At 40.7% G+C, this 24,867-nt stretch overlaps 1 protein-coding gene across 4 annotated transcripts in view; it reads left to right on the forward strand.

The window, feature by feature from the left end:
• The window catches only part of LOC113267757 (S-adenosyl-L-methionine-dependent tRNA 4-demethylwyosine synthase TYW1), a 226,705-nt gene that overhangs the window by 87,950 nt on the left and 113,888 nt on the right, over window positions 1-24,867 (forward strand). For all 4 annotated transcript variants that reach the window (XR_008960331.1, XR_007191247.2, XM_026515934.4 and 1 more), the window contains one exon: window positions 10,763-10,940. Coding sequence is in view for 2 of the 4 variants with exons in the window: in XM_026515934.4 (XP_026371719.3) it covers window positions 10,763-10,940 (178 nt within the window). In the remaining 2 variants the exon portion in view is untranslated. The remainder of the gene's footprint in view (window positions 1-10,762; window positions 10,941-24,867) is intronic.

The following is a 24,867-nucleotide window of genomic DNA, read 5'->3' on the forward strand; positions in this document are numbered from 1 at the left end:
GTGACATCTGTCTGTCTCCACCTACCACTTGGAAGTCCTTCTCTCCTCTATTTTCCTTTCCTTTGCTATGCAAAAATTCATGGTAAAACATGAATTTTAACCAAGGTTGTGTTGATATAGACACTCTTGTGGTGTTAACTTCATATGTGGAAGTGTTTATAGACCCCAGTAATTATCATTTTTTTTTTAAAGATTTTATTTATTTATCTGACAGAGAGACAGCCAGCAAGAGAGGGAACACAAGCAGGGGGAGTGGGAGAGGAAGAAGCAGGCTTCCAGCAGAGGAGCCGGATGTGGGGCTCGATCCCAGGACCCTGGGATCACGCCCTGAGTCTAAGGCAGACACTCAACAACTGAGCCACCCAGGCGCCCCAGTAATTATCATTTTGAAGATCAGGTGATTCTTTTATGTGAAGAAATTTGTCAGGTCACTGCTTCTTGAGATTAAAGTACTTCTGATAAGTGTGTGTGTGTGTGTGTGTGTATGTGTGTGTGTGTGTGTGTTTAAACACACCAAGTAGTTCTCAGTTCTCAGGAGACACTGGCTGGGTGTCCTGTAAATTTAATTCAGTTTTAACACTACTGGAGGTAGCGCCTGAGCACGCGGGTAAGGCTTTGGTCCTGTAAGACTGCCCCACGTCAGACCCCAGTCTCTAGTCGGGGTTGTTACCTGTGCTTCTGACTGACTGGCTATAAACTGAAGGTTCCCACTACCTCCTGTTCAGATTTGGTTAATTTGCTGGAGTGGCTCACAGAACTCAGAGAGACATTTATTTACACTTCCCTGTTTATTATAGAGGGTTGTACAGAGGATTCAGATGGATGGCCAGGTGAAGAGGTAACATAGGGCAAAGTCTGCAAGCACAGCAGCTTCTGTCCCGAAGGACCTGGCGTCCCATCACCCTCCTGGCACGTGAAGGCACTCAGCAGCCTGGAAGCTCATCAACTCTTACTGTTCAGGAGTTTCTATGGAGCCTAATATGTAGCCCCACGTCCCCTTCCAAGAGATTGGTGGGTGTGGTTGAAAAATTCCAACCCTCTAATCACTTGGTTTCTCTGGTGACCAGCCCTGTCCTGAGGCTGGTTAGGGGCCCTAAGTCGCCTCATTAGCTCTAGTGTGCTCAGAAGGGGCTCCTTATGAATGACTAAAGATACTGCTTTCACTCAGGAAATCCCAAGGGTTTTAGGAGCATTGTGCCAGGAAACAGGGCCAAAGACCAAATACATTGCTTATTATACCTCAGTCCTTTTTGTTACTGTTCTTTTTTCTTATGAGAAATTGAGAAAGGGAATGCAAATAATGATTAATCAATAATAACTTATTAAGGATAATCAGTCAAGGGGCACCTGGGTGGTTCAGTCCTTAAGCGTCTGCCTTCGGCTCAGGTCATGATCCCAGGGTTCTGGGATCGAGCCCCGCATCGGGCTCCCTGCTCAGCGGGAAGCCTGTTTCTCCCCCTCCTACTCCTCCTGCTTGTGTTCCCTCTCTCTCTGGCTGTGTCTCGCTCTGTCAAATAAATAAAATCTTAAAAAAAAAAAAAAAGGATTATCAGTCAATAATTATACCTTTATTTTATTCTTTATGAATTTTCTAAGGAATGCAGACCCATGCATATTTGTGTGTATCTGTGTATGTGCTAATTTTTGTACATCTGCAAAGATGCTAATAAAATATTTAAATTTGTATCTTGACTTTTAGCCTCAAGCACTTTTTTTTTTTTTTAAACAAATTACTTTCTCTTGTGTGGATAGAGCAGCGTCTCTTATCAGTGTTTAGGAAAATTATATGAAACTGGTGAAGACCTAAGTTTCCACATCTGGTATCTGACTAGCAGCACGCACTGTTGATTTAGTTAATATTGATTATTGATCTTCAGACAAATCATATGCCTTCTTTAAAAACTTCAAGGTGAAGTCTTGTTTTCTTTTGAATAATGTGTTGGTCAGAGTTCTCCAGAGGAACAGTCAATAGGATGGTGTGTGTGTGTGTGTGTGTGTGTGTGCGCGCGTGCGTGCGTGTGTGGGTTTAGAGATTGAGAGAGAGATTGATTTAGGGAACTGGCTCACATGATTGTGTAGGTTTGGGGTAGACCAGTTGCTGGAGGTTTAGGGAAGAGTTGCAGTTCAAATCCAGAGGCAGTCTGCTGGCAGAATCCGTCCTTGCTTGGGCAAGGTCGCCTCTGTTCTGTTAAAGCCTTCAACTGATTGGCTGAAAGTCATCCGCCTTATAGAGGGCAATCTGCTTTTATTCAGAGTTCACTGACTTAAATGTTAATCTCATCCAAAAGACACCCTCACAGAAATGTCCAGAATAATATTTGAACACATATCTGGGCGCTGCGGTTGAGCCAAATTGACACATAAAATTAATTATCACGGATTGTGACATCAGAAGCGGGCAAATGCCAGAAATTTATCTGTATATTCTAGTAAGTTCGTTTTGTTTTAGTGCTTAAAGAGCCCATCGTACCCTTCAATAACGGGGTGATGACTGAGGATGCGTGTTTCCCGGACAGCTGGCAATCTTCCTGAGTGATTTGTGTCCCAGGCAGTTGGTGTGGGGAGGAAGCAGCCCTGAGGAGTAGGCCTTCATTCTTTCATTCTGAGATGTCCTTGATACAGGATGACAATTTGAGTTTTGACAGTTACTTTTCTGACAGGAGCATTTTTGCAAATTCACTTTAAATGGAAATAAGTAATGAATAAATCATAGGGCTGACTGTATTCATGTTAAGAGCATGTGTTAGGTGAACTCGGCGAGCACATGTTCTTTGTTGTCTGCCTGGCTTGTTCGAAGGGCTTGTCCTGTGCAGAAGGTGTATCTGGTTGGTAACCTTGTACTTACTTTAATCGGCAGGCATCTCAAATGGTTTGTCTTCAGGTTCCCATGGTGTAAGAAACAGAAGAGTTTTTAAAAATATATGTTGTCTTATAGGGGGAGGATAGATAAAGGATTGCAGAGAGAAAGAGTAGAGCATATCTGTGGACAAGTGAATCCTGAATTGGGGTTAAAATGTCTAAGGGGGAGGGAATGATCCCCCCCCCAATTCAACAACGACTATCAACTTCATTCTTAGAAAAGCTTTTATAGAGGGGCACCTGGGTGGTTTAGTCATTAAGCATCTGCCTTCAGCTCGGGGCGTGATCCTGGAGTCCTGGGATCGAGCCCCGTATCAGTCTCCTCCACTGGGAGCCTGCTTCTTGCTCTCCCACTCCCCCTGCTTGTGTTCCCTCTCTCGCTGGCTGTCTCTCTCTCTGTCAAATAAATAAATAAAATCTTTAAAAAAAAAAGAAAAAAAAAAAGAAAAGCTTTTATAGAATATCCACTTTGCCCTAGTAATTCCCCCAAAGGATTCTTTTTTCACATCTTAATTACTTGACTTGACACAGTGATACCATGTCAGCACAACAGCTATTCATTTAATCAACAGTAAATTTTCTACAAAGGTTTTCAAGTTGGAACTGGTGACCTTTGTACACCGGCACTCTTCAGGGTGCCAGAGCAGTTCTTCTTTAAAGTAGTAGTAGTAGAAATTGGGTTTCTGTTGGAAGCTGTGCTGGGTGTTGACAGGCTGGCACATGGGCATAAAGGAGCTCTCATTCATTGTAGTCTATGTTTTCACAAAGAGTGAGAACTGCCTTCGTCTTCAGTGTTTGATCGTGGTAACTATTTGTTAATGCTTTTTAAATTTCATTCCAAGCTTGAACAAGATATTACTTTTTTGAAAATCTGTCTTATTGCTATAATAATTATACTAAACCTGGCTGTGATACTATAGTATTAAAAGAGGAAAAAACCCTACTTATTAAAGGATGAAATATATCATTTGTAAAAATCCAGAGCTCTTCTAGAAAGCTGGTGGTAGTCTGCTGCCCTCAACAAGCATGTTAGTTGTTTTCTTTTTAAAATATCATAATGGGCAAAATTAGGGCATTTTAGTATTTTGGAATATTGGTGATGTTTTCTGTCTTCTTGGCTCTCAGCAGAAAGTAATCTAAACCATTCAAATGCATGGTTGTTGATTTTATTGTAGACATTCATCAGGCAATGAGATTTTGTAACTTCACTCAGTCTTTATCGGTGTACGTTATAAAGTTTTCTTTTTTTTTTATGAACCTGAATGCCTCCTGCAATCAGTGAATTCTCTTTGTTCTATCTTTTATTCGTCCCTAGGGGATAGGGTATAAATAAAACTGGTCCCCTTCCTTTCTGAATGGTGAGCCTCAGAGTAAAGATGGTGAGACTAATACAAGTCATGCTACTTGTTCCGAACCTCATACTCTCACCTGAGTGCGGTCCTGACACGGATCCTAGATGTGGGCTCCAAAGATGCAGATACATAACTCTAGATTTCATTTCAGTCCCTGGTGGACTCTGTTTTCTCTCTTCCCCAAATCTGAACTCCTCAATAGAGATCAATCTGGAGAGGTGGCTTAACTCATGTGATGTAGTTACTCCTGGAGGCCCTGCAGGAAAGTTCCCCTTTCTTCCACCCCCATATTAGAGTGTCCCTATTAGAGCACTGATACTATTACCTTGTGCCCCCTGGTGGCTTAAAAAAAGCAAAACAAAATTAAAAACCAAAGGAATGGGGTATTACTGGTTTCCTTAGTTAGAATTTGGGTTGCATTTTCCTATAGGAAAAAAAATTGATTAGTTAACATTGAAATAGATTTCTTAGTACTGTGGTTTAGGTATATTGCAGATTAATTTGGTGTTGGGGAGTTTGAATGGTAACTTAATCTTCATTTTAACAATATTGTTAGCTGTGGGAATACAAATTTCAGGTTTAGCAGAAATGCTTTAGGAACATTATAGGCAGTTTTCAAACAATCAAAGCCATTTCCGTCTTAGTTGGTTATATTCTGGATATCCTAACTTCATCCTCTCTTTAGAGGTTCAGTTTTAACTTATTAATAATTTCTCTTATTCTGGCTTACAGTCCTTTGTTTTTTAGTGTGCCTTTCTACCCCATGGTGAATACTTTCTCTCTCCCATGGATCTGGTTCGGTCATTTTATGATTTTGTTTTTGTGGAGGGGGAGACTTGCTGTGGGTATTGTCGCTTAGTCCCTCTGAGTTTCACGCTTTAGCTAAGTGGCCAGCGTCGAACAGATTTTGAAGATATTCTGATTTTTTTAAATGCTTCCCTTTTGTGCTTCTGTTCTCAATTCTGAGGGCAATTATTGTCTCTTCAGTTATTTAATTGAATCATTAAAATATCTTTCTCCTCATGACCTTTATTAGCTTTCCCTTTATACACATGCAGAATCAACTTTATATTGATTACAAGTGGGTCAGAATTTCAGTGCAGCTCAGCATCTGTTCAAAATGCTGCCTGTCCCCCTCGAAACACCCCCACACCAGGGAGAAATGTTCCAGAGTGGGGTGGAGGTTTCCTTAGGTCACTTTCCCATCAGTTCAGCAGTCAAGTGAGCAAACACTCTTTGTCAGGAACGTCCTCAGTGCTGAAGGTGCAAAGATGAAAAAGACATCATTTGTGCTAGATGTTTTTTTTTATCTATAGTTTAAGTTAGACATGAAGTAATGCAAAAAAATACGGGTCTCGGACAGATGGTTTTCACAAACAAGGTATGCTGAAGTACACATCCAAAGGAAACATGGGGGTGGTGAGGAAGAGAGCTCCACCTGCTAACTGTTTTCTGAAGGTTATTTATGGGAAACCTCACAGTGGAAGTGACTAGATCGAAGATTTATGTGTCGTTTAACCAGGAGGGTTCTTAGGAAAATCTTTGGCTGGGGACTTTAAATGTTATGAGAAGAAAGAAGAGAATATTTTATGTCTGATTGACCCACACTTTAGAAATAGGCATGAATACCCTATGCTGAGCAATAGATCATGTTTTATTTTGTATTACTTGGTTTTATTGCTACGACAGAAGGATAACACTTCCGGCATCGTAAGTTTCTGCTTTGGCATCTTTGAGTGAGATAAAGTATGCTCCATAGTTAATCTGATGACTGTAGTGATTGTCCAGGATCCGGAAGCTATTCAGGATAAGAGAAATATCAGAAACTTGCTTAAAGAAGAAAAAAATCAGAACAACAAAGCTGAGTTTAGTAGTGAAGGGGGTAAGGTTTAGGGAAGCATGAGAATAGAGAGAGAGACAGACAGACAGACACTCCCCATGTGGAAAATATCTCTGTAGATTTGTTACTGAAATGTAGTGTTTGCTGTTCCCTGGACTGCCTTTCTGCTCTGGGGCTTCTTTCTATTAGAAATTTAGAGGATGTCTTCTTTTCTGACCTATTTCCTTGAGGGCAGTGAAGGAAGGCAGGAGATTGATTGGGTCCCTAAGGGCCTTGTTTTGGGAAAGATCAGTATAATAGCCTCTGGCAGTGAGCACGAAATACAAACGTGCTTTTTATGAAGGAGAGAACCACGATTTTATGTATTCTTCTCACTACCTTACTTTTGAGAAAATTAGGATAATTTTGAAATCCTTTTAGGAGATTTACCCATGGGACATTTTTGTCTTGGTTTTTTGTTTTTGTCATTGTCTCAATGGGCAAGTTGGTGTTTTTAGTTCAGGCTCTCAGAGAGGATGCCTGCTGATCCTTTGCTTTTGCGTTTTCCTCCTTCCCTGGCTGCTCCTTGGTCGTGTCCTCTAATGACCCCTTTTCCTTTCCCTAGCCATGCGAGTGTTCTAGCAGTCAGTTCACTTCTCTGTCTGCACTCACTGCCCTGGCAGTCTTATCCAGACCCGGAATAGAAGTACCATCTGTTTGCCAAAATGTTTATTTCCCCCCAGTCCGTTCTTCCAGAATCCAGGCTTGAACACTGGACACTCATTCACACATGTGTAACAGACATATCAAACTTTACCATTCTCAAATTGAGCACAAATTCCTTACCTGCAAAACCTGTTACCCTCAAAGACTTTTGTTTGTCTCAGTTGGGGGCAGCTCTGTTGCTCTGGCCAAAAGCTTGTAGAAATGATCAGTTGCCTCTCTTTCTGTCATATCCTACATCCCATCCGTTAGAAAATCCTATTGATTATATCTTCAAGATCGATCTCTTCCTGCGGCCTCCGCCGTCACCACCTCAGTGGAAGCCGCCATCATTTCTTGCTTAGATTATACGATAGCCTCTTGCCGGATTAGCTGCTTTGCCCCTTTGTTCTCAGTTTGGCAGCAAATCTGATCCAGACATTTAGGAGGAAATTCAGATGATGCCACCTTTCTCAAAACCGTGCAGTGGCTACCCCGTCTCTCAGATTCCTTGAACATGTCAGCCTGCTCCCACCTTAGGGCCTTTGCTCTGCTGTCCACTGCCTGGAGTGCCTCTTGATTCTCTGGGCCTCGACCCTCATCTCCTTCAGGTCAGATCTCACCTTTGCGGTGAGCTTCTCCGGACTGCCCTTTCTTCGAGAAAGCTGCCTCCTCCTCTTTGGATCCCCGATCTTCTTTACCCTGCTCTACCTTTCCTGTTCCCTATGCTTATCACTTTCTAATACACTGAAGATATGCATATCCTGTGTGGGAGCCAACAGCCACATGTGGCCCTTTATATTGTAATCAATGAAAATTTAAATAAAAAATTTTGTTCATCAGTCACACTAACCACATTTTAAGTGCTCGAGTCACATGTGGCTGGTGGCTGCTGTATTAGATCGTACAGAGAACATTTGCATCGTCTCAGAACATATTATTGGACTCCACTGGTAAAGAATTTACAGATTTATCAAGTTTGATGTTTATTCTCTGTGTCTCACAAGGATATAAACTTCATAAAGGCAGAGGTTTTTCTCTAGAGAAATTATTTATAAAATTATTTACTGTAGAAAAGTTGCCTAGAGCACTAGTTGGCACATAGTAGGTGATCAACAAATATATGTTGAAGTGAGTGGAATTACCATTTTATTTGAAGTAATTACAAGATTGAATTTCTGTGTCAATTTGCAAAGTAATTATTATTAAAATAAAAATACTTGTAGCTAACATTTTTGGAATGCTTATGTGCTGGGCCTGGCACTGCCCTACATATTTATTTCATTGAATTCTTGTAAAAGTTGTGGATGGGGGCGCCTGGGTGGTTCAGCTGGTTGAGAGTCTGGCTCTTGATTTCTGCTCAGGTCATGATCTCAGTGCCATGAGATCGAGCCCTGTGTCAGGCTCTCCATTCAGCACGGACTCTGCTTGAGATTCTAACTCTCCCTCTGCCCCTCCCCTTGCTCGTGCACTCTCCCCCTCTCTCTTTAAAGAAATAAAATCTTGAAAAAAAAAGGGTGCGTGTGGGTGCGTGTGTAAAATTCCCATCTATAGATCAGGGAATGGGCATAGAGAGGTTGAGTGGCTTGACCAAGGAAGACAAACAAGCTCGGTGGTACAGCCAGAATTTAGACCTGCGACACGAGACTTCCAGTGCTTAGGGCCCAGCCAGCGCTCAGTTATTTTATTTCCTGAGTTTCGGGTCAGTTTTGCAGTTGAGGTTAAATCTGTCCTTCTACTCATCTGCTCATTGGGGGAATTAAAGTTAATGATATTTTGTATAAAAAGGAAATGTTACGCTTACTGCTGAGTGGTTTTGGTAACATATAGTGAGTTAAGGATCATTTTTTTTTTTAAAACTTGATTCTTAAGATCTTAGATTTCAGTTACCTAAAAAATTATTCATTTAAAAATACTGGTGTGAAATACATTCTCAGAACTGCAGTCAGATCGTGATCACAGCAGGTATCACCTGCCACATTTAGATCGTTCTGATTTTAGCCTGTATTGTGTTAGTTTGATCTCTTGGGTATTTAGTTGCAGTTGCTTATTTCCACATAGATTGTGTGTGTGTGTGTGTGTGTGTGTGTGTATAAAATAAAATCACTTCCTGGAAACTAAGGTACAAATGAGCAGTGAAATCTGACTTTATTTTCTCCAGGTTTGTTGTTGTTGTTAAGGTGATATTGACTGGGGTTCCATCATTTTAAGAAACCAGGATAATGGGGGTAATAAATTCTTAACGAATGTTTCTTGTGTGCCAGGCACTCTGCTGAAGCCTTTTACATGCATTATCTCATTTAATGCCAACAAAAATTCTTGGAGGTAGGGACTTTTTACTTTTCAGGAAATTATGTTTCCAGGGAGGCTGATGAGTGGCTGAGAGGGAATATGAGCGTGCTTCCTCCCACCCCCAGTGTCTGCAAGGAATCTGTGTCCTTCAGAGACTCTATGGTTTGAAAAACAACCTCAAGTTAATTGATAGAAGTATCTGAAGTAAAGGAGATAGATTTTTTATTTCTCTTTTTATACTCGTTCCAAGTCTTCCAAATTCTGTCTTAGAATGAGGGACTGTCATGATCGCCTACTACATTTGAATTGAGAACAGTTCTCAACCCACTCTGTACACTGGAATCAAATGGGGAGTGTTCAAACAAATGCCTGAGTCCCATCCCCAGAGGCTTTGATTTAACTGGTTTGGAATACCACCTGGACATTGGGATTTTTACAAGTGCTTTGGGTAGTTCCAGTGTCCGGTGAGGGTTGAGAACCTGTGGTGTGTGTCAGTGGTCCCCAACCTTGTTTGCACATTGAAGCTTCAGAAACCACTGATGCCTGTGTGTCTCCCCCAGGATTGTGATTTAATTGGTCTGTGCTGGGGTCTGGAGTTTGGAAGTGTTAAGATTTTCCAGGCAATTCCACGGTGCAAACAGATTTGGGGACTTCTGGTTTATGTAGCGGTTTTGGACCCTGGCTGCACATTAGTATCACTTGAAGAATTTTAAACACTCCCATTATCCTGGTTTACACCCACCCCAATTAAGTAGAATGTTTGGCAGTGGACCTCGTTTTTGACACTCAGATGACTCTGGCATGCAGCCAAAGGGGAGAAGAGAAGTTCAGGGTTCTTCATTTTCTCTCCTATATACTTCTGGATCAACTCCATTTAGTTTCACAATTCAGAATACTTGTGGAATGAAGGGAGAAATGACTGGTCTAGAAGAGGCTTTTCCTTATACTGAGTTCAGCTTCTTCCCCCCATATTTCTATTGTGGTAAAATATACATAACAGAATATTTACCAGTGCAGCCATTTTTAAAGTATAAGATTCAGGGTCATTAGGTTCATTCTTAATATTGTGCAACTGTCACCACTATCCATTTTCAGAACTTTGTCATCATCCCTAACAGAAGTCCTGTACCCAAGAAAAAATAACTCCTCGTTTCTCCCTCTTCCCAGCTTCTGGTAACCTTCCACTTTCTGTTTTTCTGAATTAGCCTCTTCTAGGTCCCTCAAATAAGTGGAATTATACCTTTGTCCCTGTGTGTTGGGCTCTTTTCACTTTAGCATAGATTCATCCATGTTGTCACCTGTCAGCATCGCATTCCTTTTGCAAGGCTGAATAATACTTCATTGCACATTTATACTAAATTTTGTGTATCCATTTGTCTGTGGATAGACATTCGAGTTCATTTTCTTAGACCAACATGAAAGACTACAGAGCTACGCAAATTATGGAAAGTAATATGTTCTGCATTCCGGATAATTAGCTAACAAAGTTCGTTTCACCTCCTTATATTCATGTAGTTTAATTAGTATTAAAACCGAAGATGAGATTGCTGATTTTTCTGATTTACTAATTCTAGCTCCCCCCGCCCTTGTTATGTATTATTCGAATGACATAGAAAATGCATTTGCCTTCTATAACCAAAGAACAATTAAGAAAAATTTAAAAATCTTTAATTAAGAAAAAAGTGATATTGTTTCCCCATGCCTTATAGAGCTTGTTGCTTTTCACTGTGTTCTCCAGGAGTACCAGGTGTCAAAGAAGAACGTTTCGAAGAAGGGATGGTGGTAAAGCATTGTGCGTTGTCCCTTGTGGGAGAACCCATCATGTACCCAGAAATCAATAGGTTTTTGAAGCTACTCCACGAGTGCAAAATCTCCAGTTTCCTGGTCACAAATGCACAACTCCCTGTGGAAATCAGGTAAGACATCCAGCTTATGAAGATACTCCGCTTGGATCTGTGTTGGACTGAAAGGCATCAGGTATTCGAAAGGGCTTATTGATTACTACCTACATACACATGTTGGCTTTTTGGAGGTGGGAGATGGGCCTACTCTTAAAAAATTCATTCTGTTAGGGAAGATAACAGTAAAAAGAATAGAGGCACAAATCAATTGCTGGGGGAATTCAAAAGAGAATGCAGTTTTTTTGTTTTTGTTTTTTTTTTTTTTCCCCAGAAGGGGAGAAATAGGGTAAAACTTCTCAGAGAAGCCACCGTTTAATTGAAATCTTAAAGGTAGGAAGCTGTAGTTTTTAATAAGAACCTCCCGAGAAAGGTAGGAAGTTAGGGTATTTGTGATACCATTATGTAAATATAGTTCATCTGGACCGCAGAGTGTGTGAAAGAGACTGGCAGCTGGAAACCAAGTTGAAAGGTAGGGGGTAGATTGTAGAGGACTTCAGGTGCTGTTCTTTGGAAAGATCTTGCTTCCTGCAGAGCAGTCTGCTAGCGTGGTTTAAAACGGGAGAGCCAGAAAGCAGATGGGAGAGTGTTTGTTTAGGTAAGAGTCATAAAGATGAAGGTAAGACTTTGAGAATGAGGAGCCCTAAAGAAGACATTATCGAGACGTAATGGATCAGCTTGGCAAACGGCATGGCTCTGAGAGCCCAGCATAGAAGAGGACCAGTCAATGACTGGAGGGGTTCCAGCCATGCTGATTGCTAGGACTATGGGGCCCTGGAGCACTAGAGGATCATGTAAGGAGCATGTTTAGCATGTAGGGTGTTGAGTTGGTTTGGGTGACTTAGAGGGAAGGCTTTCCAGATAGAAATGACCATCTTCTGGGGCCTGGAAATGACCTGTTTTTGCATTATACTTGAACTATGCACATATTGTAACACCAAAAACATAAGATTTTACTTATTTACCTGTGCCTTCCTCATAAGACTGAGTTGTTTGAGACTGGTGACCCCTGCTTATTTATGTTCATGTCACTGGAATAGAGCCTATAAGTTCTCAGGAGATGGCTAGTGAAATATTGGGGACATTACCACATAGGAATAAAAGACAATGATCTTTTAAAATTCAAAGTTGTTTTGTAAATACCGACCAAAGGAGTATAACAAGAAAAAAAGGAGAAAATAATTTTCTTTTTTTTTTTTTTAAGATTTTATTTATTTATTCGACAGAGATAGAGACAGCCAGTGAGAGAGGGAACACAAGCAGGAGGAGAGGGAGAGGAAGAAGCAGGCTCATAGCAGAGGAGCCTGATGTGGGGCTCGATCCCATAACGCCAGGATCACGCCCTGAGCCGAAGGCAGACGCTTAACCGCTGTGCCACCCAGGCGCCCCAGAAAATAATTTTCAAATATAAAAAGACAGTATTGGAGTGACATCAGCGTCATGGAGGCCTGCCTCATTCCTTTTCTCTCTTGCCTTCCATTTACAACTAATCAGATGTGCGTAACCAAAGAAAAGCACCTCTCTACAGCACACCAGGACACCCGAGAGATGCATTCATGTGTGCACCCAAAAGTGGGTGGATTGGGCATTGGAGGAGGCAGTGGAGTGAAGGGAGTGGCAGCAGAGGCTGCAGGGACAGGTCTGGTAAGGGGCCAGCACCACCCTTCTGGCAAAGCAAGTGGAGGCTGAAGGCGATTGCTACAGAGGTGGAGAACTTGTTTCTCTGAGAGACCACAGTGGCGGGGGTGGGGGGGAGGGAGGGAAGGAAGGAAGAAGCTCTGGGAACCCCTGACTTGAGGATCCTACTACCCGGTCATGGGGCACACCCAAAGCCCAAGGTGCTAAGTACACCCCTCCTTCCACTGTGCTGCCACAGCTCTCCCCACCTTAGTGGGGAGTCAGCACTAGTAAGAGAAACCAAAAACTTGTGCTGCAACTCCACCTTCTGGAAGAGAAAAGGAAGGCTTCCAATTACTAACCTGTTAAAACTATTAGAATCAAAGTAAACAAGGCTTTTACCTAAATAAGAAAGGTGTTTGCTGCTTTAGATGCAGTGGCAGAGGCACTTTTCATGAAACACTATGAAAAATCATGGTAATATGGTATCACAAAAGGAAAATGATGATTTTCTAGTAATCGAACCCCAAAACACAGACTATTGCAATCTGATACATAATTCAAAACTAGCTATTATGATGAAATTCAGCAAGCTACAAGAAAGCTTGTAGAAAGGCAATACAATGATCTCAGGAATAAAATTAATGAATAGAAGGAATACCAAAGAGATTGAAATTCTTAAGAAGAACCACACAGAAACTCTGGAGCTGACAAACTCAATGAATGAAATGAAGAATCCATTTAGAAAGCATTGAAAATAGAGCAGATCAGATGGAAGAGAGAATTTACGAGCTGGAAGATAGGAATCTAGAAATGATTCAGGTGGAAGAGGAGAGAGAACTAAGATTTTAAGAAAGTAAAGAAACCCTGTGAGAACTATTGGACTCCATTAGGAGAGTCAACATTAGATAAATGGGTATATACCAGAGGAATAAGAGAGAGAGAAGGGAGCAGAGAACATAAAGAAATAATAGCTGAGAACTTCTCAAACCTGGGGAAGGAACTGGACATACAAGTCCACAAAGCTAATAAAACACTTATCTCAATGTGAAAAGACCTTCTTTAAGACACATTATGTTGAAACTGTCAAAAGTCAATGGTAAGGAATTTTAAAGGCAGCGGGGAGAAAAAGGCAGTAACTTACAAAGGAACCTGCATTAGGCTATCAGCAGATTTCTCAGCAGAAACTCTATAGCCTTGGGAAGAGTGGAATGATTTTTTCAAAACAGTGAAATATAAAAACTGCCTCCCAAGAATATCTGGCAAAGTTATCCTTCAGATATGAAGGAAGGATAAAGGCTTTCCCAGACAAACCAAAACTGAGGGGAGTTCTGCACCACTAGACCTGCCTTACGAGATAGGCTGCAAGGAGCTCTTCAGGCTGAAATGGGAAAATGAAAATACACAAAACTGATGAAGGTGGTAAATGGACAGTTAAAATTAGAAGACTGTAACTCTTTTTTAGAATAGTATATTAAACTCTTAATTATAATAGTGTAAAGGTAAAGGAAAAGCATTAAAAATGATTGTAGCTACTACAACTTGGTAACAAAAATCACAGCATGAGAAGATAATTTGTGACATCAAAAATATTAAAGAATAACAATTATTATATGGTTTCACTCATATGTGGAATATAAGGAAGAGCACAGAGGACCATAGGGGAAGGGAGGGAAAACTGGGAAGAAATCAGAGAGGGAGACAAACCATGAGAGACTCTGGACTCTGGGAAATAAACTAAAGGTTATGGAAGGGAAGGGGTGGGGGATGGGGTAACTGGGTGATGGGTAATAAGGAGGGCATGTGTTGTGATGAGCACTGGATGTTATGAATGAATCATTGAACACTACATCAAAAACTAATGAGGTACTATATGTTAGCTAATTGAACATAAAAATAAAAAATAGTGAATAAAAAGGATGAAATCTTTATAGGCAAATCAAGATAAATTGCTATCAGCAGAAAAAATGACTGTTTTATCTATGAGACGTTTTTTGTAATCCTCATGGTAACCACTAAGCAAAAATGTAGAGCATAGATACGAAACATAAAGAGGAGGGGAGACTGAGCAAATCACCAGGGAAAACCACCAACTTACAGAGGTAGAAACAGAAGGAAAAAGAAACAATGGGAAAGCAAAAGATTAAGTGGCACTAGTAAATCATTACATATCAATAATCACCCGAAATGTAAATGGATTGGACCCACCAATCACAGGGCACAGAGTGCCTGAATGGATTAAAAACAAAAAAACTCCCGTAAGATTGAACTAGATGCTGCCTATAGGAGACTTTCTTCAGCTCTAAAGACATCTATAGGCTCAAAGTGAAAGGATGGAAGATGACAGTCCAAGCAGGTGGAAATCAAAAGAAGGCACGTGGAGCAATGCCTATATCAGAAAAAATAGACTCCAAGTCAAAAAGCATAACAAAAGACAAAGAAGGTCACTATATAATGATAAATGAATCCGTACATCAAAAAGATAGAACACTTGTAGATATATACAGTTCCAGTACCCAAACACCGAAATATATTAAGCAAATATATTAAGAGATCTTGAGGTATAAATCAATAATACAATAACAGTAGGGACCCAGATAACCCCACTATCAGCAATGGACGGATCAAGAAAACATTGAGACAGGAAATCAATAAGTAAACATTGGAATTGAACCACACTTTAGAACGAATGGACTTAACAGACATACATAGAACATTCCAAATAAATAAAGAACTCAGTCAATTTAGCAACAAAAAACAATCTGATTAGAAAATGGGCAGAAGAACTAAATAGGCATTTTTGCAAAGAGGACATCAAAATGGCCAGCAGGTGCAAGAAAAGATGCTCAACATCACTCATCATCCGGGAGATGCAAATCAAAACCACAGTGAGAAACCACCTGTTAAAATGGCTGTCATCGAGAAGATAGGAGACAACAGGTGCTGGGAACCTTTATACTTTGTTGGTGGGAATGTAAGTTGGTGCAGCCACCATGGAGAAGAATATGGAGGTTTCTCAAAAAATTAAAAATAGGTCTACCATATGATCCAGCAAGTCCACTTCTGGATATATACCCAAGGGAACTGAAAACAGGATTTTGATGAGATATATGTACTTCCGTGTTTATTGCAGCATTATTCACAATAGCCAAGAATGGAGACAAACCAACTGCCCATCATCAGATGAATGGTTAAAAAAAGTATGGTACATATACACAATGAAATATTATTCACGGATGAGAAAGGAGGCTATCCTGCCATTTGCAGCAACTTGGATGGACCTCGAGCACATTATGGTATGCAAGTCAGAGAAAGACAAGTACTATATGATATCACTTATATGTGGAATCTCAAAAAGTTAAATTTGTTTAAAAAAAAAAAAGAAATAAAATGGTGGTTACCAGGGAATGATGGAGGGTATTTAAAGGTATAAACTTGTAACAAGTAGTAGATAACCCGTAGAGACCTAGTGCACAGTATAATGAATATAGATAATAATACTGTACTATGATTATATTATGTGATAAATGTTACATTGGTAATCATATTACATATATAAATGTAACATGCTCTACACCTTAAACTTACCCAGTGTCACATGTCCAGTTTAGTCAATAAAAAAGACACTATTGTTTGTAAAAAAAAAAAAAAAATCATACACAGGCACGCACAAAGTCAGTTTAAAATTTAACATCATAGGAAGTCAGAGAGTTGGTTAAAATTGGCTCCTGGGCAATAATGAGAAAACCAGTGACATTGTCACAGGATAGCTAAAATATTACTTTTTCAAGTTGTAGAAAAAGGTAAAGTTAAAAGGGAAACGCTTTTAAAATGTCAATGTATAAATTTTGCATGGGTTACCATTCCTTTTTAAACATTTTCGTTAGGTTTAAAACCCCTGGGTTTTCAGATGGCTCATGAGGGAGAAGTTGGGATAGAGAGGTGTTGGGATTTATATACACACAACATATACAAAAAGGGAGTCTATCCCAAATTTGAGGCATATGTGTGTAAAAAAGAATTAAATCTCCCAGAAGTGGGATGTAGGTAATTCTTTGCAAAATGATAAGATGATTCATTGTTTGCTCACGCACAGTACTCCTTGCAAATGCTTACGGATTGAAGAAAATTACAGAGAGATATAAATAAGCTGTGTACTTGAAAGTGTCCAGCAAAATGCCTGGCACATAGTGAACATTCAGAAACTGTCCTTGGGTCTTTCTTCCCCACTCTCACTGGTGAGCCTCCTCTTGTCAGCAGGGGGATCATGATACGACACGGTGTCCATACTGGTCTTGACTGCCATCCGTGAAAAATGGGATACAAAGGCATTGATTAAACCAGTCTGTTAGAATGGGCAATGGTCAATTGGGAGGGAGACAAAGAGGAAGAAGTGAAGTGGTAGGGGCGGGGGAATAGGAAATTAGCAGATTTCTCTGATGTTGAACGCAAGAGTTTAAAAAAATGGAAGGGTACACCCTATGAGGGGTACTCAAGAAAGAAAGAATGCTCAGAAAAGGGGAGTTCCCTTTTTGGATTTTTAAAGCATTCTTTGAGCTCCTGTATCAAGGGCGCCATGATTCAGGGGCGTGCGTCCCTTCTTTAGTTATGTCCTTCACTGGGCAAAGGAGAGAATATGCGGGAAGTAGCCATTGCAAGTTTGGACCTCAAAGAATTGGCATATCTTGGTTATTTATTGAAATACCTATTTAGACAGAGGAAAAAAACCCAAAGCTGAGATTGACAATTATTGCTAGGATCAACACACTATTGCTAGGATCTGAGATTTTCTGATAATTGATACCCTAATATAGATGGATTGAAGAGCATAACGTCTTAGGTGTCCCTTTCTCTAATGCAGAGCAGTCTACTGGCATGGCAATAACAGATATGCCCAGGTGTTGGGAGTCCTAAATACAAGGGAACTTTCCTCCCCCCACATTTCCCCAAAGAATGATGTGAATAGTTCAGAAAAAAGTTAAAAGAAGAGCTCTTAGATTTGACATACCAGATACTAAGATGTGTTCTAAAACTATGAGTTTCAAGTAGTCTGGACTGTACACTGGTGAAACGAAATAGTCCTGAGCTACCCCTACTTTTAAACGAATACTTTCCTGACTTGAGGCCTCTTTGAGCTGATCTAAGTGCTCTCTCACTTTAACCCATTGGCCCAAGAGAAAATGGAAAGAGAAATACTTCTCTGAGTACAGATCATACTGTTTCATTTCTGTGAATTTGGAAGAATCCAACTACCAGTTGTTTCTGGTGTCTTAATTTCCTTTCAGAAAAACAAGGCAATAGATTTATGAATATAGAACAGAGGCCATGAATTTTGGAAGTTACCCCTAATGTTTATAGTGCTAATTCTATACAGCAGGTCAGCTCATTCAGTTGAGCTATCAAGTGAACATCTTGTAACCATTTTATCATTGAGCATGCTCTGGGAAGTAATAATGTGCTCTGGGTAATTGGCAGTTTACTAATTTTTTTTTTAATTAAAATTTTTTTTTCCCTAAGTTACTGCAGTACCACCCATACTTTGAAACCTTCTAAGGAGATTCTTGACTTTGTCAGTTGGCCTTCCCTTGACCCACACGCAAGTGTACATTCAGACTACTTGCCTTTTCATGATACTTAACTTTTCCTTAAGAGAATTTCAGTCTCCCCTCCAGCTCCAAAGTATGTGGCTTTTTGCTGACAGTTCTCCCACCAAGGGGAGTTTTTACAGTGAGTAGTCCGCAAGGATTATGGAGGATAGAAGCTAACACCTCGGGCAAATGAGAAAGCTGTTAGATTCGGTGCAGCTTTATGATTTTGTAAACACAGGGGTTAATAAAAGCTACCAGAATACGTAAGGCACTTCGTATTAATAATAGGACTGGTAGCGGTTGGGCCATAAAAGCCTTTTCTCTTGAGGAAAGGCCCTCTTAATTCCGCCAAAAAAACGTGGTTTTATAGTGGTATTTTTGGCAGGCGTTTCCCTGAGATGTGGTAGCATCTTACCAGTTATCTTTTCTTGTGATCATTCATCTTAAAACCGAGTCACTCAAACTAACAACCATTTATTTAGCTCATAATTCTGGGTCAGCTGGCTTTGCTGGTCTCAGTGTTGTTCATGTGTCAGTTGGCAGATCTGCTGGGCTGGCTGGTTTATGATGGCCATGGCTGGGACAACTGGGGCCCCTCTTCATGGAGCTTCTTACTTTCCAGTACGCTGGTCTGAACTTCATCACATGGTGGAAGGATATCAGAGCAGCACAAGAGGGCGAGCTTCAGGGCAGAAGCATCTTTTGAGCCACTGCGTGCATCGTACTTGCTCACTTCCATTGGCCAAAGCAAGTCCCGGCTGAGAGGGCAGTCCCAGCTGCAGGGCAAGGGGACGTGGATATAGGGAGAGGAGGAGTTTATGGCCATGTTTGTAGTCTACTGTGTGGCACAACGGGCTGTAGTGGTCAAGGAGGATAACCTTGAACCACTGGGACTCTGTATTTTTTAGGAACTCAATTGAAAAAAAAAGGGATAATTTTATGGGATGGCTGGAGGGTTGGTTGTTAAGACCAAAGGTTTGACATTGGCAGTTGATCAGAAGTAGGTTTTATTTGTCCTGCACCCCCTTTAAAAGCTTTTTTGGTTTGTTTTTTGAGCCAACAGTTAACATCCAGAGATTTTGCATGAAATCTGAATTTCTGACTTTTGGAAAGGACAGTCTGGCAAGAATTGTTAAAAGCCAAGTATAAAGTGTGTTTTTTACAATACCAGAACACTTCACTCTTACCTGGTTTTATTACTCACTGCACTCTGACACCAGACATGTGGGTTTTTCCACACCAAGCAATTCTCCAGTTCTCCGTGGACACCAACTGGGTGTCCTGCGATTCAGTTCAGTTATGACACTACCTGGAGTTAGTGTAGACTGCATAGCTTAGGGGCTCAGCCTCCCAAGACTGCCCCACTTCAGATATCAGGCGCAGTTCCAGATTGCGCCTGGACTTCTGACCAACCAGCTATAGATTGGGACCTCCCACGACTCCCTCCTCAAGCTCAGTAATGTGCTAGAACAGCTCACAGAAAAAGGGAAAACCATTAACTTACTATTATTGGTTTGTTATAAAGGATACAACTCAGGAATAGCCAAATGGAAGAGATGTGTGGGACATGGTATGGGGGAGGGGGCGCTCCGCTTGATCCCGTCTCCAGGCACACCCCCTCCCCCCAGTACCTCAGTGTGTTCACCAGCCTGGAAGCTTTCGGAACCCCATCATGTAGAGGGCTTGTGGAGGTTCTAGGACATAGGCAGGATTGGGTCGGTCTTTGTCAGTTGGTGATTAGCTCAATCTCCAGCCTGTCTCCCCTCCCTGGAGGTTGGGGGGGGTGGGTCTGAAAGTTCCAACCCTCTAATTACATGGTTGGTTCTCCTGGCAACCAGCTCCTATCATGAAGCTGTCTAGGGGCCACCAGGAGTCACCTCATTATTAAAGTAAATCTTTATGGTTGAAGGGGGCTATGATGGGTAACAAAGGATGCTTCTCTCACCTCTGTCACTCAGGAAATGCCAAGGGTTTTAGGAACTTTATGCCAGGAACTAGGCATAAGTAAATATATCTTATTATACAATATCACACCAAGTAATGGTTATCTTTTCGAAGAAGCCTGTGGTTTTCAGCTTGCCAGACTCTTCCCCATTTTGTTGTCTCCTCTGTCATGAGGCTGGTGTCACCTGCCACTTGTCAGAGGAGTTCACGGTTCATCCTCTTACAGCAGAGAAGTTTCTGTCTCCATTTCTAACAAATATGAAACCATGGAAGGTACCACATGGTCAAGGAAAATGGAAGCATATCGCTTTGAGTAAGGAAAGAATATTCTTGTGTGTTTCCTATGCACTCTGTGTTTTGGTCTCCAGAGAACTTTCTCCTTTAAAAGTGGCTTGCTTGACTCACACTATATCCTTGGCCCCTATAGACTTGTGAGTTGAGGACCCTCGTTCTAATTCTGTACAGTCCGTGTTCGCATTCAGCCCTGCAGTCAGAGCGGTCCATCACACCGTTGTTCTGCTAGGCGCACCGTGTTACTCCTTCCTACAGACTGCTCTGGGCTGTGATGCCGGTGCCCTACAGTAGGACACCTTGTTGAAAGCAGACCCCTGAAAGGCATCTCGTTGTGAGGTAATGAGGTCATTGAGAGGGATGTTCTACCACACTGAGTAGTTTCTTCTCTCTGGGGACTTGCAGAGAACTAACTGGGGTGTTCTTCCTTTGTGGACATTTGAAACCTATGACCGTGTCTCCCTTTTTATGAGTGTTTTAGGGTTTAGAGGCTCTCTATAGACTTTTTGTAGCTCTTTGTAGACTGACACGCTCTTAGCTTCATCTGGAGTCCCCCTTTTATCATTATTTTCTTATCTGTTTTATTTTTAAGTTTACATTTAAAATCCAGTTTTTTCTTTTTTGGTAAGTATTGTTGATGCACGGCTTTCTGTGTGCCAGCAGCTGATCCTGTGAAGACAGAACTCTGGTCCGTATGTAACTGTGCACAGTTAGCGCTTAACTTCTCAGACCTCCCCACCCCCACCAGATTTGTCCGTTCGTTCTTTTACTTTTGAGCACCTTCTTCTGAAACTGTGAACTTCATTTGCTTTGTTTTGCTTTTTCCATCAGTATTTCTGTTATTTTGTTTGCTCTGTATGTTTTGTTTTCTTTAGTTTTTGCTAAGACATTTACCATATGTGTTAGAGAACCTCTAGAAATTAGCTCTTCACATATTAGATGCTTAGTGAATGTTTGAAGAAATGCATGATTTTTAATGAAAATAGTTTTCTTGTATTTGTTAGCTCAAAGTGGTTACAGAAAACAGCTTCCAATGAAATGAAGATTATACATATCACCCGATCCTTTCAATAGAATCTTTTCCCCCCTCCCAGCCTGTTTCGTTTGTAGTAAATATGTTAAGGTTTAAAATGTATGTCTTTTCTTGTGTCTATGAATTGATCGAATACTTTTCAGAAATATGCAGGTCTACGGGTGCCTGGGTGGCTCAGTTGGTTAAGTGCCTGCCTTTGGCTCAGGTCATGATCTCAGGGTCCTGGGACTAAGCCCTACATTGGGCTCCCTGCTCAATGGGGAGTCTGCTTCTCCCTCTGTCCCTTCCCCTGCTTATGCTCTCTCTCTTTCTCGCTCAAATAAATAAATAAATAAAATCTTTAAAAAAAAAAAACATGCAGGTCTAGACAGATTAAAAAAAGAGAGAGGAAATACAGTCAGGTGTTAAGAGCTGGGCTCTGGTCTAGAAAAGATCTGGTTAGAATCCTAACTGAATCTCTTGCTGTCTTAGTGACATGAAGATAACTCTCAGGGCCTAGTTTCCTAACCTGTGAACTGATTTTGTAATCATGACGGTCTCATAGTGGCATTGTGAGTATATGAGATAATACATGAAAACACTTAGGAGTTTCACCATTGGAAACGTAGGCTAGATAATAATTTGGTCAAAGTATACTTTAAGACAAGCACCATTACTTGAGACAAGGTAGACATTTCTTAATAATAAAATTTTAAACCCACCGGGAACATAAAACAATATAACAATTTAAAACTTGTAAACAGTCAATAACATAATCTCAACATTGAAAGAACTATGAGGAGAAGTAGTAGGCTTTTAACATACTTCTCTCAAACTGTTAAAACAAGCAAATTAAAATCAATAGCAATAGTGAAGATTTGAACAACTAAATCGACAAATTTCGCCTATATTACAGAAATAGAGCATTGGAACCAGAGACTTTGAAATATAATTTTTTTCAAGAGCATGGAACTTGATTGCAGACTGATTACCTAGTGGCCATATGCTGGGCATTATAGCAAGTTTCCTCAAAGTATTGAAATCATATAGAGCATGGTACTGAACATACTGGAATTAAACTATAAATCAACACAAAAAGATTAATAGAATATTCCATTGTGTTTGTAATTTAAGCAGTATACTTCTAATTCACTTATGGGTTCAAGAAGAAATCACAATGGACGTCGAAAATATTGTAATGGATAATGATGGGAATAAAAACAAAACTTATGGGATAGATGTCAGCAGGAATAACAGAGTACAGACCTTCAAAACCTGCTCCTCTATAAAAACAATGAGAACACTAGCAAAAATTGTCAGAATCAACTTTTTCTTGTAGGTACCCAACAATCTGAGGAGCATTTATTCTAGAAAAATGGCTGAATCTCAGTAGGAACAGTAAGCCTTGTGGTATGTTAATATGGCCTATTTCATGTCCTAAGCTTCATGGTGTCTTTTTTTTATACTAATTTTTTATTTTGTTTTGTTAGTCACCATACAGTACATCCCTAGTTTTTGATGTGGAGTTCCATGATTCATTACTTGCGTATAACACCCAGTGCTCCATGCAATGCGTGCCCTCCTTCATACCTATCACTGGCCTAGCCCAATCCCCCACCCCCCTCCCCTCTGAAGCCCTCAGTTTCCCAGAGTCCACAGTCTCTCATGGTTCATTCCCCCTTCTGTTCACCCCCCCTTCATTCTTCCCTTCCTTCTCATGGTGTCTTAATATGTCCTATTCCATCCCCACTCGCCCAGCTCTGTAGTAGCCTTAAACCATATAGCTTATAGTCATAGTAAAAGCCAGCAGCCTGGCAGCCAGGGGAGGGGGCAGAACAGAGTTGGAGCTCCTTCAGAGTCCCATTTCCAGAGATTTGTCATCATGTGGGTTATGTGGCAGTTCCCTGAACCCCTCACGCACAGGGGTTGTCTTTATTTGAAGTGACTCACATTCTGTCCAGTGAAAAAGCTTTTCTCTGGGGTGTTGCTCGTTATCGGCAGTTATCGGCAATCAAGCTAACTAAAGAAATTAAAAGGAAGAGCTGGGGAATGAGATGTTCATAGTGAACTTTGAAAAGCTCCAGTGTATTCCTGGGAAGCTAGAAGCCAGCCCGTAGGCAGCCCGTCGCCTGATGTTGATGTCTTGAGCAAGCAGACAGTGAAAACTGAGGTAGAGTTGTCAACTGCATGCCTGGGCATGGAAGGCAGGCCCCAACATACACACAGAACCTTCAGCAAAGGCTGGAAGCCTTTCTGGTCGAAGGCATTTAAGGGTATTTCTGGCCAATCACCAGCAGACTACTAAGCTAACGGAACAGGCTAAACACAAGAAAGAATACAGAATTTACCAACGTAGTTCAGTAACAACAAAAACAGCAACAAACAGATAAAACAGCAACCCTGGGTTGGGAGGTATCTAATATACAGAATTGCACATAATAGTATTTAAAATGTTAAATGTTTATTTAAAAAATCGTGAACTAGACAAAGAAGTGAGAGTATGGCCCATACACAGGGAAGAAAACAGCTAGTGGAAACTTTTTCTTTAAGAGTCCACATATAAGTGAGTTCATGCAGTATTTGTCTATCTGTGTTTGGCTTAGCTCACTTAGCATAATGTCCTCCAGGTTCATCCGTCATGTTGCACATGACAGAATTTCCTTTTTTTCTCATGGCTGAATAATATGGCACTTTCTTTATCCATTCATCTGTTGATAGACACGTTTTCATGTCTTGGCTATTGTGAATAATGCTGCAGTAAACGTGGGGATGCAGATATCTTTTCAAGATACTGATTTCATTTCCTTTGGATAAATACCCAGAAGTGGGATTGCTGCATCATATGGTAGTTCTATTTTTAATTTTTTGAGGAGCCTCCATAGTGACTGTACCAATTTACATTCCCCCCAGCAGTGCACAAGGGTTCCCTTTCCTCTGCACATCCTCGCCAGCACTTGTTATCTTGTCTTCTTGATAACAGCCATTCTAACAGGGGTGAAGTGATATGATATTTTGATTTACATTTCCTTGCTGATGAGTGATGTTGAGCTCCTTTACAAGTACCTGTTGGCCATTTGCATGTCTTCTTTGGAAAAAATGTCTATTCTAGTCCTTTGCCCATTTTTAAAAATCAGATTAAGTTTTTTTGCTCTTCAGTTGTAGGAGTTCCTTATATATTTTGGATATTAAACACAAATAGATATATCATTTGCAAATATTTTCTTCCATTCTGTAGGTTGCTGCTTAGATTTTGTTATCATTTCTTTTGTTGTGCAGAAGCTTTTTAATTTGATGTGGTTCCACTTGCTTATTTTTGTTTTTGTTGCTTGTGCTTGTGAAAGACCTTTTCCCTATGTTTTCTTCTAGGAGTTTTACAGTTTTGGGCCCAACATTTAAGTCTTTAATCCATTTTGACTTAATTTTTGTGAGCGTTTTAAGATAGGGGTCCAGTTTTGTTTTTTGTATGCGAATATCCAGTTTTCCCAGAACCATT

The sequence above is a fragment of the Ursus arctos genome, unplaced genomic scaffold, assembly GCF_023065955.2.
Source record: "Ursus arctos isolate Adak ecotype North America unplaced genomic scaffold, UrsArc2.0 scaffold_2, whole genome shotgun sequence".
In the NCBI taxonomy this organism is placed as follows: Eukaryota; Metazoa; Chordata; class Mammalia; order Carnivora; family Ursidae; genus Ursus; species Ursus arctos.